General features: G+C 34.8%; 1 protein-coding gene across 2 annotated transcripts in view; it reads left to right on the top strand.

The window, feature by feature from the left end:
- Positions 1-14406, top strand: part of DIAPH2 (diaphanous related formin 2) — an 867723-nt gene extending 853317 nt beyond the window's left edge. Inside the window, exon 28 of one of the 2 annotated variants that reach the window (XM_030576660.1) lies at positions 7894-14406. In XM_030576660.1, the coding sequence (XP_030432520.1) occupies positions 7894-7958 (65 nt within the window). In that variant the 3' untranslated portion in view covers positions 7959-14406. The remainder of the gene's footprint in view (positions 1-7893) is intronic. The other variant, XM_030576662.1, reaches the window with a different exon arrangement.
- Positions 14407-14664: the final 258 nt, after the last annotated feature.

Raw genomic sequence — 14664 nt, 5'->3', positions numbered from 1 at the left:
GGACACTTTCACAAATTTTACCCTCGATCTTTCTCTGTTCCTCATCTGTCAAATGGAGATAATAGTGCTTTCCTAACTCACAGGGGTGTTTTGAAGATAAATTCATGTTTGTAAGGTACTTGGATATTATGCTGATAAGCACTGTAGAAAAGTTCATAAGGAAATAAGTTTTCACACATTTAGTAAGGGTTTGGATGGTGGACAGTAAACAAGGCTTGAAGCCTCACAGTCAGTGAGGAGGATTAAGAAATATTGAATGGGTCTCATTTTAACTAAAAATTGTCTATCCTATACGTGGAATATGGCAGATGTCCTGTGGAAAAAATATATATGGTCATGTTAAAAACTTAATCACAGTTAGAGCTATGTGAAAAATTGGTTTGTTCAGTTTGCTGGCAGATTTGAGAAATATGTTTTTGGTTTTTTAAAAAAAATGGCAAAGCAATTTTTGTAAAAAAAAGTATTGGTCAAACAAAGCATTTAGTTTTAATATTTTTAAAGAAAATTAAAGAAAAGTAGATTTGACACCTAAAAATAAAACCTTGAGTTTCAAATGGAACATTTTTGGAATTTTTGTTTTTTCAACTTTGACAGTTCAGCAAATTCAATATGAATTTGCTACATGGTTTGGTTGATTTGAGTCTACAATATTTGCTGAAATATATTGGGTCAAAAAATTTTGCCCAGCACCAATCACAATGCAGTCTAAGGGGCAAACTAAGGTTATCTGTACAACCATAATTTTAGCATTTCCTAAATTTTGAATTCTTTACACTTCGGAGCCTTATGCATATTTTTAACTGTAGAGTTATTTAACTGAATTTAATATCAAAAATACTACCACAGATGTGGCCCTTAACTTGCCAATACCCTTAACTAACTAGATGTTTTTATTAGATACCTTGAATGTGCAAATAGAGGTTGTTTCCTGTGGTCAGTATAAAAAAGTGCAAAGGAATACTGTAGATATTGAAATAATCTTCAGTAAGCTTAAATTGGTTTGTTTAAGGGCTACCACTGTATAGCATTCATTATTTCATTGATGCTTTTATGCATTCAATTTGTCTAGTCTCACATAGGCTCTCAGCTTCTGTTTTTAGCTTTGTAAGTGCATACCATATTTGTCATAGAACATAACTAAGATCGAAGCTCAATTAGCAAATGAAAGTCTTATACAGAAACTGAAATGCACAAACCCAATAACCCTTTTCAGAAAAGGTCTTTTTAATGAGCTTTGACATTTTGCCCACAGAACATCACTGGTGCTGTTTCTTTGCAGTTAAGCTGAATAACTGTTTTTCTGACTGATATTATGACTGATTCATAAGATTTGACTTTACTCCAGTGAATTAGTCATCTTATTAAGTATGTAAATATTAGTCATTAAGAACCTAAGAGAATGGTTTTATATACTTGTAGTTTTAATGGTAGACATGTCAAAATAAACACTTCTGTACCCATTATAGGATAATACAGATTTAGTTTTGTGTCCCTTGAAGCTATAGTTTTGTACACTCTGGATTTTTCTGCTATCAAGTATTTCAGTCTCACCAAAGTTGCTATAATTGAGTTTGTTTGATCATGTAACCTCTATATTGCTACTAGAGGTAATAGTTTCCCAAAAGTGAGGTTCATAATAAGAGAGAAAGCACTGACTTTTAATACCTGACAGGGGGGATAAGAAAGTGAAATACAGAAAAGTGATTTAATCTTAGTAGTGCAGTTCTGTGAAATATAATTTGTTTTTTTCCTCTAACACAGCAGAGTTTCAGTAGCTGATAACAGGCTACTGAATTAATAAATCCATTGCAACTATTGAGAGTTTTCTTTTAATAACATAACTACTGTTGAGCACTAAGAAAAGAAGAGACTGACTTCACACTGAAATTTCAAATGTATAATTTCTCCCTACGTTCTTTATGTATGAGGAATTACAGATTCGATAGGGGAAAAGAAAATCTGTGAAAGGTAAAGGATGTCATATAATTAGAATATTTTGCCTAAAAAATAATTATTCAGAACTTTTTCTCCCATTCATCTCATGGCACAAAACTGACAGGCAGTTGGGCATCTCTTTTCGTCTTTACAGTTAATGAGAGGTAGATGCATGTATACACAGCAGAATTGACTAAATATTATTTATTTCCATCACAAAACTAAACTGAGATAATAGAGAAGCAGTTTGATAGGTCTTTTCATGGTGCTTCATTTGTCTGAACCTTTCTTCGACGGATACTCAAGCAGAGTCAATGAGTGAGCAAAAAATCTCCCTCTTGAATTTTTCTTCCGAACTTCCCCATTACTTCATCTCTGCCCTCATAAAGAAACTGTCTCTTCTTCTAATTCATACAGGCTCAACTCCTGAGTTTTTCCATTTCTTTGGCATCTTCAAATTCGTTGTCTCTGTAGGCCACAACAAAATCCAGGGAGCTTCTCATCAAAGTAGTAGTGGCCGTGCTGTCCATCGACTGAGTTTGTAATGCCTTCTGTTCAAAGTTTACTTGGAACAAGATATCATGCCAAACCACAATTGAGACCAGAAATTTGAAATCAGTGATCTGGTTGTGCCTCATGTCATATTCCAGCCTTGGCATTACTCAACTGTGCCAGTTCCATCAGGGATTGTAAACCGGTCACTTGATACTTTGCTGGCCTTTTGCTGTTAATGCAGCTCTCCCAGTGAATATCACTTTGTGGTTTCACGGTCAGATTTGTAACATTGTCCATGAGGATCTTCCACCTGATAGCTGATGCTGAAAACAGGACATATATCATTTGCAGTACTCCAAAGAGAAATTTTAAATTTAAAGAAGATGATGCTGCATCTGACACAATCAGGTTGAGGAAATGGCAGCCACAAGGCATGAAAGAAGCTCTTGGATTCAGCACAAGGATCCTTGCCTAGACGCCACTGTTTCTTCCCTTCACGTTCATGCCATTGTCATAGCTTTGGCCATTCTGAAGCTTTATTTTATTCTCAGTAAAATCTTTTTTTATAAACAGTTCTGTTAAGCCTTTTCCAGTAGAGTCATCCACAGATTGGAAACAGATGAAGTGTTCCTTTACTTGGATACAGCCTTTCTTACTGTAAATGACATCTTTTCACTGTCACTAATATTGGGAGTGCAGTCCATTATTACAACATACTACTTTGCTTTGCCAAACTGCATCAATATGTTTTCAAGCCTTGATGCATGTTCCTTGCCATAAGGTCAGTCAATTCATTTTGAATTGTTTTGCTGCAGTAGTGGTCCATAGCTGCTTTACAGACTATTCCATGTTGGTGCTCAGGCATGATGTCATCTTATTTCCCAAGGAGCTCTACCAACCCAGGAAATGACCATTATGTTCAGTGAACATCTTATTCAGTGAACCCCGGGAAGCCAAATTATTCTTTGCAAGGAGGATGGCAATGGAGATTAGATGCTCGAGCACATTCCTCCAATGCTGTGTTTCTATGGTACTTACACTCTTCAAGAACAAAGTACACTTTCACAATTACACAATAAAACAAGGTTCACAATATCGCAACTGGACTCTCACTTCACTTCATTCTTATATCTAACTGTCAGTGCCCTGCACCTTATATACCTGCAAGGGCATGGCTGACAAGATTCTAGGAGTTTCGAGGAAAATGTAGTTCAGAAAAAGTCTGGAAGGTTCCACAAGATTCTCCAGACCATTCTAGGAGGGTAGTGAAAATGAATTGACATATGAAATACCTGAAACATTTTATTTCAAACATTCTATTTTCCCTTTTGTCACTAACAACAAAAACGGCACCCCAGACAGTGACCTGGGTCACCTGCCCCTAAATCTGGCTCTGAGGCACTGATCCACACATTAAATATGTGAAGTCTAGCTATTTCTATACCCTGAATGAATAACATCTTATGTGCTGTTTTTAATGGTCAGTCTTACAGTAATCAAGCAGATGCAGGACAAGCTTGGTTGTGGGATCAAGGACTGCTAGAAGGAATCCACAAGCAGCTAGCAAATTCTTTGGGGACTATTTTAAAATTCACATGTACACATCCAAGAATGACCATCACTTCTGCATTAAGTGATTACAGGTTGTCACTCTTCCTGGGTGGCTTATTGTTACAATAGTTCTCCCGACAATATAGACAGTTTGGTGTAATTACTGACCAACTTCTGCAGACCTAAACTACACATATATAAACAAATCTTGTCCATCAGCTGGATATATCTGCTGGGATGGATGAATAATGGCCACAGAAATGTCATCATTCACCATTATTTTTACCTGCTCCTGTAGTGTACATCTATGCCTTCTTGATATTTGATTTTGACTGTAATGTTGGATGCTCTCAAGTTAAAGCTAAAGTCTTCTATCTTTGTTTTTTCCCCATACTTTTTGTGGACATTTGCCCTTTATTTAAATGGTGATAGTGGGATTTCTGTGCAATAACCCCTTTACATACACACACAAATCTTGTTTTACCCAATGTTCAATATGGTTCCTATAAAGCAAAAGAGAAAATACAGGCACTGTGGCTAGCTGAAGGTACACATTTGTGGAGCTATTTCATTGAGGTAATTATTTTACTTGATGTTTTAGAACTACTCACACTTTATTTAATCGATTTGGTCCATATTGCAGGCTCTGTTGTGAAATCTCCTACTTTAGTGCTGTGTCAGTCAGTGTTGGGTGAGCTGTAAAGCTTCAAGCTTATGCTCCACTGAACTAGCTTTGACACTTTTGTCTGCTGACTGGATGTGGAGTGATACGTTGTTTGAAGTTTATCACTCTACACTATTGCAATAGCTAATCTGTGTCCTTCATTTAAGTTTCTTAATACCTGAATTTGTGCCTATGGAGGGTTTGTACTGAGTTTTTGTTATTTAATGTTTGACTGATCTATAAGGAGGTTTTTAAGAACAGGTTAGACAGACATCTGTTAGAGGTGGTTTAGGTATACTTAATCGTGCCTCAGCAAAGATGGATGGACTAGATGACCTTCTGCAGTCCCCTCCAGCCCTACATTTCTATGATATTGTATATGCCAGCAAATTTTAACATAAACCATTTTAAACTACATGGATTATGTTTTCAAAAGCACCTATGGTGCAAAAGTCCCACACTGTGCACTACCCTGTCTCAGTAAAATCTACTGTGTACATTCTATCATAAATGGCTGATACTGATTCTGGTGTACACTACAATATGTTTCAAAAATGTTTTAGAATGAATTGTAGGGTACTTATTTGAGAAAGAGTGTCTTAGATATAGGGTTACTAACCCACCAGTATTGTCCTGGAGTCTCCAGGAATTAAAAAATAACATTTAATTAATAACTGTCATGTTATGAAAGCTCCAGGAATATGTCCAATCAAAATTGGCAACCCTACTTAGATAACTAAAGACTATCACACTGCATGTGCATATCTCCACTTTGCAGCCTTATTTTCAGAAAACATTTGCACACAGTTGACTATATATATCTGGCTGTGTGCAAGAATAGGATGAGGTTGAATTTAGTATATATTATAGAATTTGTTGTAATACGAGGTTTTCATAACAATTAACTGGGAGCTTATTTTTGTTACCCTCATTCTTATATCCATTGTCTGTATCTCTTACTTGCCTGTCCCACCATTACATTTTATGTTCTTCAGGAAGGTACACATATATGTTCTAAAACATACAATGAATATATAATCAAATTGACCAACAGAATTACAAAATTAATATCACTGAGATTAAAAATTGGCTCAGTGTATGCGACATTTCCTTTAAAATGGCTGTGAGATCTATGGATAAAAAAGTTCTATATACGTATGAATCACTGTTAAGGCCTAATCACATTTTCAGCAGGTCTGATTATTACATAAGCCATTTTAAAACAGTTTTAATTTGCACTAAAAGAGATTCTCAGATAAAGTCTATTCCCATAAAGATCTTAATATGAAACTCTTTGTTTTAGATTAAGGTTGTATGTATAAATACTAATACTTAATTTCCTGTGTAAACCCTGCAAACACAAATGGAAATTTTGATTGCAGGTGACTACATTAATGCTTTCTTTACAATCTCAAAATACAGTAATGCTTTTACATAGCTATTAACAGCTAAATCTAATCCATCTCTATTTTTAGTGTGGCACGAAGATAAGAGCAGAGTATAATTTGCATTCGGCTTCCCTTCCCAACAGTAAGAGATGCTAGAAAGTTCTCTTGTCGAGCACTGCAGAAAAATCTCTTTAAGTGCTACAATCATGTCTTAATGAGAATAACTGGATCATTGCCCTCTCCCATGTAGTTCTCCAGAACTTTCTTCCCGCCACCACCACCAGCTAGCTCTCTAGCTTATGATCTATGTCCTTACCATCCTTAGTAAATATAAATCCAGTTCTTAACAGTTGCAAATAATTTAGGAAACCAAAACTGCTAATGATTAAAAATTAAACTAGCTTAATTTGAGATCATCTTGGGAAGGAAAGTCCAGTGGTGCTAAATGCTGGAAGTTTGATGTTTTTGTTAAGGCCCCAGCTCCTGGACTCATGCAATTAGAAGAGAATCTTAACTTTCATTTGAGAAACAAAAGTTTCCTGCCTTCTTCATTGTGGAGAAAACATGAATACAAGAGAGTCACCATAAAGCAAATAAAAATAAACTAACATTTACTATGGTTCATAAATCTCATGATTTTTTGCACATTTAGAGTTAGTAATATGGAAAATCTATCAACTAAATACCTCACAGATGACAGTACTTGGGCACCTCTCCCCACAGGTATTAAAATTCACTAGATACTTTACTGTTCACTGTTGTATTAGAAGCACATCACGTGTTTGGGTCGATACTCCCCTTCCTGAATATTTCCTGCTTAGGCAGCAGTGCATTGAGCTTTAATTTCCAGTAACTGCTGACCTTATCATTGGCAGGTGAAGTATATTCCCTCACAAGAGGTGTAGCATAGATGCATTATCTTAACCATGCATGGATGGAAGCGGGGAAGGGGAAAGCGGCGAACACACAAACGAGCTAAAAAAATACTGTGGAGGAGTTTCCATTGGATTGGGCAAGGATCTACACCATACTCTTTCCCTCCCCTAGGCAGTCAGCCAGTTTCTGGCTTTGTTGGTCGAGGACTTAGGTAATCAATAGAACACCTTTGTCAAACAAGATTTTATCCATATCAGTTGTATTTTATGCAGCAGACTAGCTGCCTCTGAAATCCACAGGAACAAATCCATTCTTGTTTCAGAAAAGAAAAGTCTGTTTTCTGGCACATTCCTGTCTTTTAAAACTACTTTGAAAGCATTTGCCTTTAGCCCATGATTATTTCTTCCTGTGACAGGGATATATTCATTATTCAATGCAATAATTACTCTGTAATATTTAATACTGAAAGTTGTTAACACCATACAATCAGGAAATGCTTAGGAAGTGGCTGATTTAACTGTTCTATTTATATAAGTATGTGTACCCAATTAGAGTGAACAATCTTACAACCTTTACATTTTTAGTGTATCTTGTTCTGTCCGAGAGGTGCATTTTCACCAAATTTGTACTGAACACTCAGTGGAAATTTGAATTGCCTTTCCTCCAAAGTCACTGTACATAGATACTTTGTAGAATAACACTTTAACCCAGCATTTTAGTTGTCATCACTATTTCCAAGGGGAGTATGCTTCAGGATTCTTCCAGTGCTTTTATCACCCTGCTTCTCTGATCAAGTAAGTAATTTATTGCTGATTACAGAACTCTTGAACTGGCAGCTGCAGTATAAAACTTCTCTGATCCAGTTTTCTAGTTACTTATTTACATATTTATTTGAAATGATTTTCAGGACTGTTTGAAAACCTCTTGCCATTGCAGTATCCATGTTTCAAATCTTATGGTATGTTCTTTCTCTTTTTATTACAGATAACAGACGAGTAACTTTGGAAAGGTCACGTTCTCGCCACAATGGAACTATCACAGCTATATGATTCCTCTGAAGCCATAGAATTGGAGAACTATTTTACTTACTTTAAAATGCAGACCCATTGAAAAAAGTTATACATACAAACACCAGCAATGATCAGAAATGAAATTTAAATGAATTCTAATGAAGAACACACCAGAAGATAAATACACATTATGTACTTCTAAGAGCTACTGGAAAAAAGAAAAAAAAAAACCACTGTACTTTAGTAACACAATTATCAGGATTTGTAAACAGTGTTAAACTATAAGGTTCTATGTTATCTTGTTATCTAATGTGTTACTTGCCATTTTTAAGGTGGCAACTATCTGAAGGGACTTGAGACTTCTAGGAAATGTTCTATATGGAGCAGAATTAGAAAATAGAAACGTGCTGAAAAAATGCTGCAACCAAGAAGATCAGGTCACAGAAAGGAGACATGATTCCATTTGTGGTTCCAATTTGGACATGAAAGGAAAAATGAACAAAAATTTGCATATTAATGAATTCAGATATGAGCTGATATTGCACACATAGGAGACCTATTTTGTAAGCATGAGAAAGCAGTGTATAGCCCCAATCAAGTTACTTAGAATCTTATCTCAAGTTAAAGCTTGATGGATTTAGCTATTTTGGTTGCAGTTAAACTTATCATATATCTACAGTTTCTGTGGTTTGATGATTTATAGCTACTTATTGTTAAAAACAAAACAAAAAAAGCATAGGATTGTACCAAAGTTAAACCGTATCAATTGCATAATATGTTTTTAACTATATTTAAAGAGGTATTTTCTAATTATGCACTTACAAAATATATACTTTATGCAGATTTTTTAAGGAAAAATTATTATCATATTGTAAGTATTCTAAAATTCCTTTGCCTTTGTTTAGCTTTTAGAGACAAACTACATTATGCAGCTGTTCAGGACTGCCTCTTTCTAAGTTTTCCCTTTGTTTCTCAGGTAAAATACCCTCATTTACAGTTGGATCTTAGTGCTGGAGAGTAAGCAGATAAAAATTTGTTTTTTACCCTTCAGCCCTAAGCAGCAGTGACCACAATCATTATAGCAGCCTGACCTTCCAAGGAAATGCCTCCCACTTTAATTTAAATACAAGCCCCTACACGTCAGGTGAGCTTAGTATCTGACACTGCTTATATTGTACCATTTAATGGAAAACTACAGTACAATTACCCTTACATCCCCAGCCTGAATCTGAACGTGCGGCCTTGCTGGGGGTTCACTTTAACTTCTACCAATCTTTGGACTCAGTGGTTATTGTTTTTATGTCATCACGAATCAGCATACTGTGTACATTCCACATAACAGGAAATGGTACAAAAAAGTAGATATTCGCTCTGCAGTTGATTCAGTTTTGCCACCAAATGGGTTGTATTATTATGGAAATTATTATTCCCTGAGGATACTGGACACCTTTTTTCTATGTTATAAACAGTGTTTGAAAAGTAGGGCAGGCACTCTATTTTCTGTGCACCTTAATCACAGAAAAAGAGAAGCAGTCATATTTGGAAGCTGTATAACTTTGCACTACTGTTTGAACTAAAAGTCTTTATATAGTAGCTTCTTTATGCTTTGCTGGGTTAAAGACTTTCAAGATTACCTGACTGGTCTGGGCTAAATTCTTACAGTATTGAATTCATTACAAGAAAAGGCATTGAGCCCTTTTAGGTTCTCATTGAAGTCAAATGGGAAAATTCCCATAGAGTTAAAAGAGAGCAGGATTTTTACACATTATTACATTTCTCAACACAAACGTGACTCAAACCTAGTGAAATGCATGCTGTAAAATACGACTGTATCTAATTTACTTCTGGTAACAAAGTAAAGAGGTGTGTGTGTGTTTTAGAAAAAAAAATTAAAACATAATTGTCTCCCACTGTTTCAGTAAGAGGCAGTAAGAATTACATTCCATTTTGCATAAGTTGACACTGGCTTTGAAATGAAGAGTCTAATTTTTTTTAAAAATTGAAGTATTAAATTCACCCTTGTGGAAAGGTGTTCAGTGTAAAAAGGCAAATGTAAAGGAATTAGGTCTGTAATGGCTATATATTCTAATTTATACTATCATGAAAAAAATATACTGAAGCTCAAAAGTAAGATAAACAATTTACTAGGATTTAAAGGCAGGAATGTTAAAAATAATCATTAGGACACATGTGAACTTAACCTAATAACCCACAATGGATTCTTTATACTGTAGCACTAATTGCTACAAGTATAGTTTTTTTTCATTTCCTGGCATTGTGTTTTTGAAAAAGCTCTGTACTAGCAGACTGCAGATATTTAAAAACCAAATCCTAGCAAAAAGCAAATCCAAAAAAGTAACATTATCTGATATTTCTATTTTGCTACACGATCCTTTTTTCACATTTGAAAAATTTATATAATTTAATGGACATATCTGTTAGAAACAAAAGTGTGTTTCAAAGGAAAACTAGTTTAGAAGATAATTTATGTAAATGCAGGGTGCTTGTGTTTATGAAGACTAAAAAAAATTTCTGAAATTAATGCTGGGTCACTTTGTCTTTTGATAGCTTTTCAGTCTATATGAAATTGCAGCTATTTTTAATGTTCTTATTATTGATAATTTTCATAGTTGTCACATGTTTATCTAGTAATCTAGAAGGTATGTTTAGCCCAGAAGTGCAGCACCTTTTTCGAAATGGACTTGCCTTATTTTCTAATATTAAAAAAGAAAAATAAAAAAAATTTCAGTTAAATTATATTTGCACTCAGAGTAATCCCAGAAAATAAATCACCAGACCTTTTTTGCACACATTAAAAACCATTTAAGGAATATTACCTAAAGTTCCTACTAATTATATTTTATTATAAGTCCCTTAAGATATTACATTACAGCTACCACAGCACATCGGTTTGTATTCACATTTTAAAATGTAAAAGTAACAAAGGAAAAAACATTTTATGATGTTATTCTGTTTACATTTCTTAGAGGTTTTTTTTTTAAAAAGGAAATTATTTGTAACTTTAAAATGAATGAAACTACATTTGTAAGCTGATATGGAAATTTAATATTAAAGTAAAATATATATGCACATATCTATTGCTTTAAAACTACTGACAGTATGAGTCAGACTCATAAAAGCGCTAGGCATTATTTACGCAAGTTTTACAACGTTAACTCAGAAAAAAGTGCAACACACCATGTAATGTATCTAGTCTGTGATTCTGCAAATATCCTTTCCCTGCACATAAGTGACATTTGTTTTAAATGTTAACCACACCTTTGACTGGTGCTCAAGTCAAAACAAATATAATGCCTCCTAGGGCATTAAGAAGCATTCCCAAAAATAGTGTTGCATAAGTTTGATCTGGTTTTGGACATCATTGGCCCATATGGCAGCAATCTACATACATTTGCCTGTTCTTATTTAAAAATGCAAACTTTACCTTGTGTTCCTTTTTATGATACAGACACACATCTGATATGATATACACACACTGTATACGTTACTATGTGAAATCCACTGAAACCATTGAGTTTTTCATGGTTTCCATCGAAATCATTGTTCAGCACAGGCTTACTTAAAACTCATCCCACAATTGAAGGAGGATTGCAAAACTTGAAGAGAACCTGGCAGAATTTCAAGGTGATATCTAAAGTTTTGATTGGCTGCAGATTTCATAAGGAAGTTTTGTATGGCTCTACTTGTGCAGCTCTCAGCCACAGAGGACCAAGCTTATACTGGGTAGATATAGTACTTCCCCCATAGAATATTATATTGCTAGTTTAAAAAATTGTAGCAGTTACAATGGAGTCAAAAGTTGTCCTTACCCTAAATTGCTAAATATAGATCTGTATAATTTTTAAGGGCCGCAATCTGGCAGAATTTGCCCATGTTGTGCAGTTCACTCTATTCTTGAGAAAGGAATACTGTACTTGACACTGCATCTTGCACATTAAACAAGGACTTGCTTGAATTGTGCTTAGTTCTCTCCATGTTCAAACCTCTGCAAGTTCAGGCATTCTACCGCCCATTAGTAAATCAAATCACTATTTAAGAAAGGTAGTAGTAGACACACAATCCCACCTTTTATGTACCATATTGCATTTGTGCATCTTACATAATCAAATGAGTATTCCTGAGCCACATCTCTTCTACTGCACATATATTCCCTCTACTGTAAGATGAAAAAACAAATTCCTCCAAAATGCTTTGTGTTTGCATATTCAAAAACATATATTCTTCCCTGCACAGAAAGGGGCGGTATGCATGTCTGCTGGTAAATTCTACTGAGAGAGTGAGTCTCTCTGGGTGCCACTCAGTCCTCACTGAAGTCAATGGAAAGACTTCATTGGAGTGACTTCAGGCCCTCAATACAAATAACTTCCATTAGTACTCTTTTATATATATGCCACAAAATATGAACATATTATTTTTCAATTTACCTTAATTCCACACACTTACCATGTACCACTTTGTGAGATTTCTGTTTTGGAGTCAGACATGTAGGATAATGTGTCTCCAGAAGCCAAAAAAATCCATAACAGTACAAATGAGGGAAAAAACCCAAAACTCATTCACTTGTATTTTTTAATCGGTGAATAATGCCCAACTGTGTGTTTGTATATTATCTTTAAAATGTTTTTGGTGAAATCGGAGCCTGGTTTTTAATGAATACATTCTGAACACTGTAGCAAACTTATATGTCGAAGATGATTTTGTTAAGTTCTCTAATGTTTACCTGTTTATTACCAATTGACCAATGTCAACCTGAAGCATATCTATATTACATGACATAGCGGGGTATGAAAGTTATTTCCTATTTTAGGGTGTTTTTTTACTCTGAGGTGTCAAATATGTTTGAATTATGGGGAATGTTGTCTTCTTTTATGGATGAATTTAAAAATACAATAACTGAAAAAGATTGTATACTGTTTATTGGTGATGCCATTTTAGTTAAAAAGTAACAATAAAACGCAATCATTGAACACATTAAAATGGGTCCATATTAAACAGGTTCAATATCTTGAGTCAACCAGAGACATTTCATGATACAGATATTATAATTCAGCTAGCCAGCCATTGCTGGTATTTTCCAAGTCATTTACTTCACTCTGTCACAAAATGGCCATATTGAAATAGAAGCTTGACAGGACTTTTAGTCTATTGTGCATTATGCAACTTAATGATATGCCATAGCATACCGAAATGACTTAACAGAATAAAGAGAGGAGATAGCCCTAAATTTCTCCGGTATCTCACTGCACTTCTAAGTATGCAGGAATGAATAGGATCAGCCCTGCTGATATTTTACGTAAGTCATAAAATAACCTAGTAAATTTTGCATCCATAGTAGGGAAAAGATATACCGAGGAGTAATTAAAGCCACTGGTTTATTTGATGACATAAATTGCAGGCACTTATTTTATTATAGTGCAATTGTAATTATTCTAAAAGAAAAAATTACACAGGTTTACTGGGTTAGAGATTTAACACACTAAATAAATGAAAACATCTCGATAAAGCAAAGCAGACGTTATCTGGAGAAGATTATAATAAACAATACTAGACAAAACATTTTTAAGAAATTATTTAACTGTTGCAATATTGAAATAGCAAGAGAATTGCTACTTTGAACTGATATAAAACAGGGCAATCTGGTACTACGCTCTAAATATACACTGCCCTTAGAGTAGTATATACTGTATTGCAAAAAATATTAAAAAATGAAACTAATACTAGTCAACCAATTAGCTACATTGGGCAATGAATGGAAAATCACCCAGATAAAACAATTCCAGCATAATTTTATATATAATGTATAGTTTCTGCTGCACAGAAGATGGCACCATATGATACAGTATGTAATATCCCCATGATCAATGATGGGCAGAAACAATTTCCATGCATATGCACTAAATCAATGTTTAGATCAATACATAGCATTAAGCCGGATGCTTACTGCAGTTCAAACATAATGTATAGTAATAAAGAATCTTAATTATATTCCTAATAGCTTAAAGAAATTAATATGCACCGTACTTCTTATCATGTGATGCAGTTCCTAGGAACCTGGAAAATCCTTTAACATGCTGAAAGATCCAAAACACAGAGTTTAATGGATTTGTATTATGACTATGTTCAAAATAAATGGGCAAACTTAGTCCTGTTCTAAGTTGTTTGACTTCAGAATAGTTACACAAGGGAAGAATTTGGTTCAGCATATTACAAAAGACGAGATAGTTGTACTACAAATTAAACTGAACAGCTAGGCCTACAACCACAGAAAGCAACACAATCCTATTTCCAAGTAACTCAGGAACAGTGTTGGTGGGGTCTAAAAAAAGCTGTGTTCTACCCTCTGCATCCAGAAGATGACCAGAACAACATGGGACTAAGTGCAATAGGCAGAATTTCCCAGGAGGGGGATGATGAAGTGGGGAGAAATAATTGTAAATACGATAAAATGAAAGTTGTAAATTAAAGAAACACAATTGTTATTCTGTACTAGGGCTTGATTCTGCACCCATTGAAGTCAATGGCAAAGCTCCCTTTGATCTAAATGATGCACGGTTAGTTCCCCAAGAGTAACAGAATTCTTAGCTAAATGGACAGTCCCAGTCCAGATCTTATGGAAGTCAATGAGAATTTAACCATTGACTTCAGTGGGAGAAGGCGGAAAGATGGCAAAGAGCTGTGAACCTGGAAAGAAATCTTGTATTATGTGTAACGGACTATTCCTAAA

Source organism: Gopherus evgoodei, chromosome 9, assembly GCF_007399415.2.
Source record: "Gopherus evgoodei ecotype Sinaloan lineage chromosome 9, rGopEvg1_v1.p, whole genome shotgun sequence".
NCBI classification, from domain to species: Eukaryota; Metazoa; Chordata; order Testudines; family Testudinidae; genus Gopherus; species Gopherus evgoodei.
Note: the sequence above shows the minus strand (reverse complement) of the source record. Positions and strands in the feature narration are given on the sequence as shown.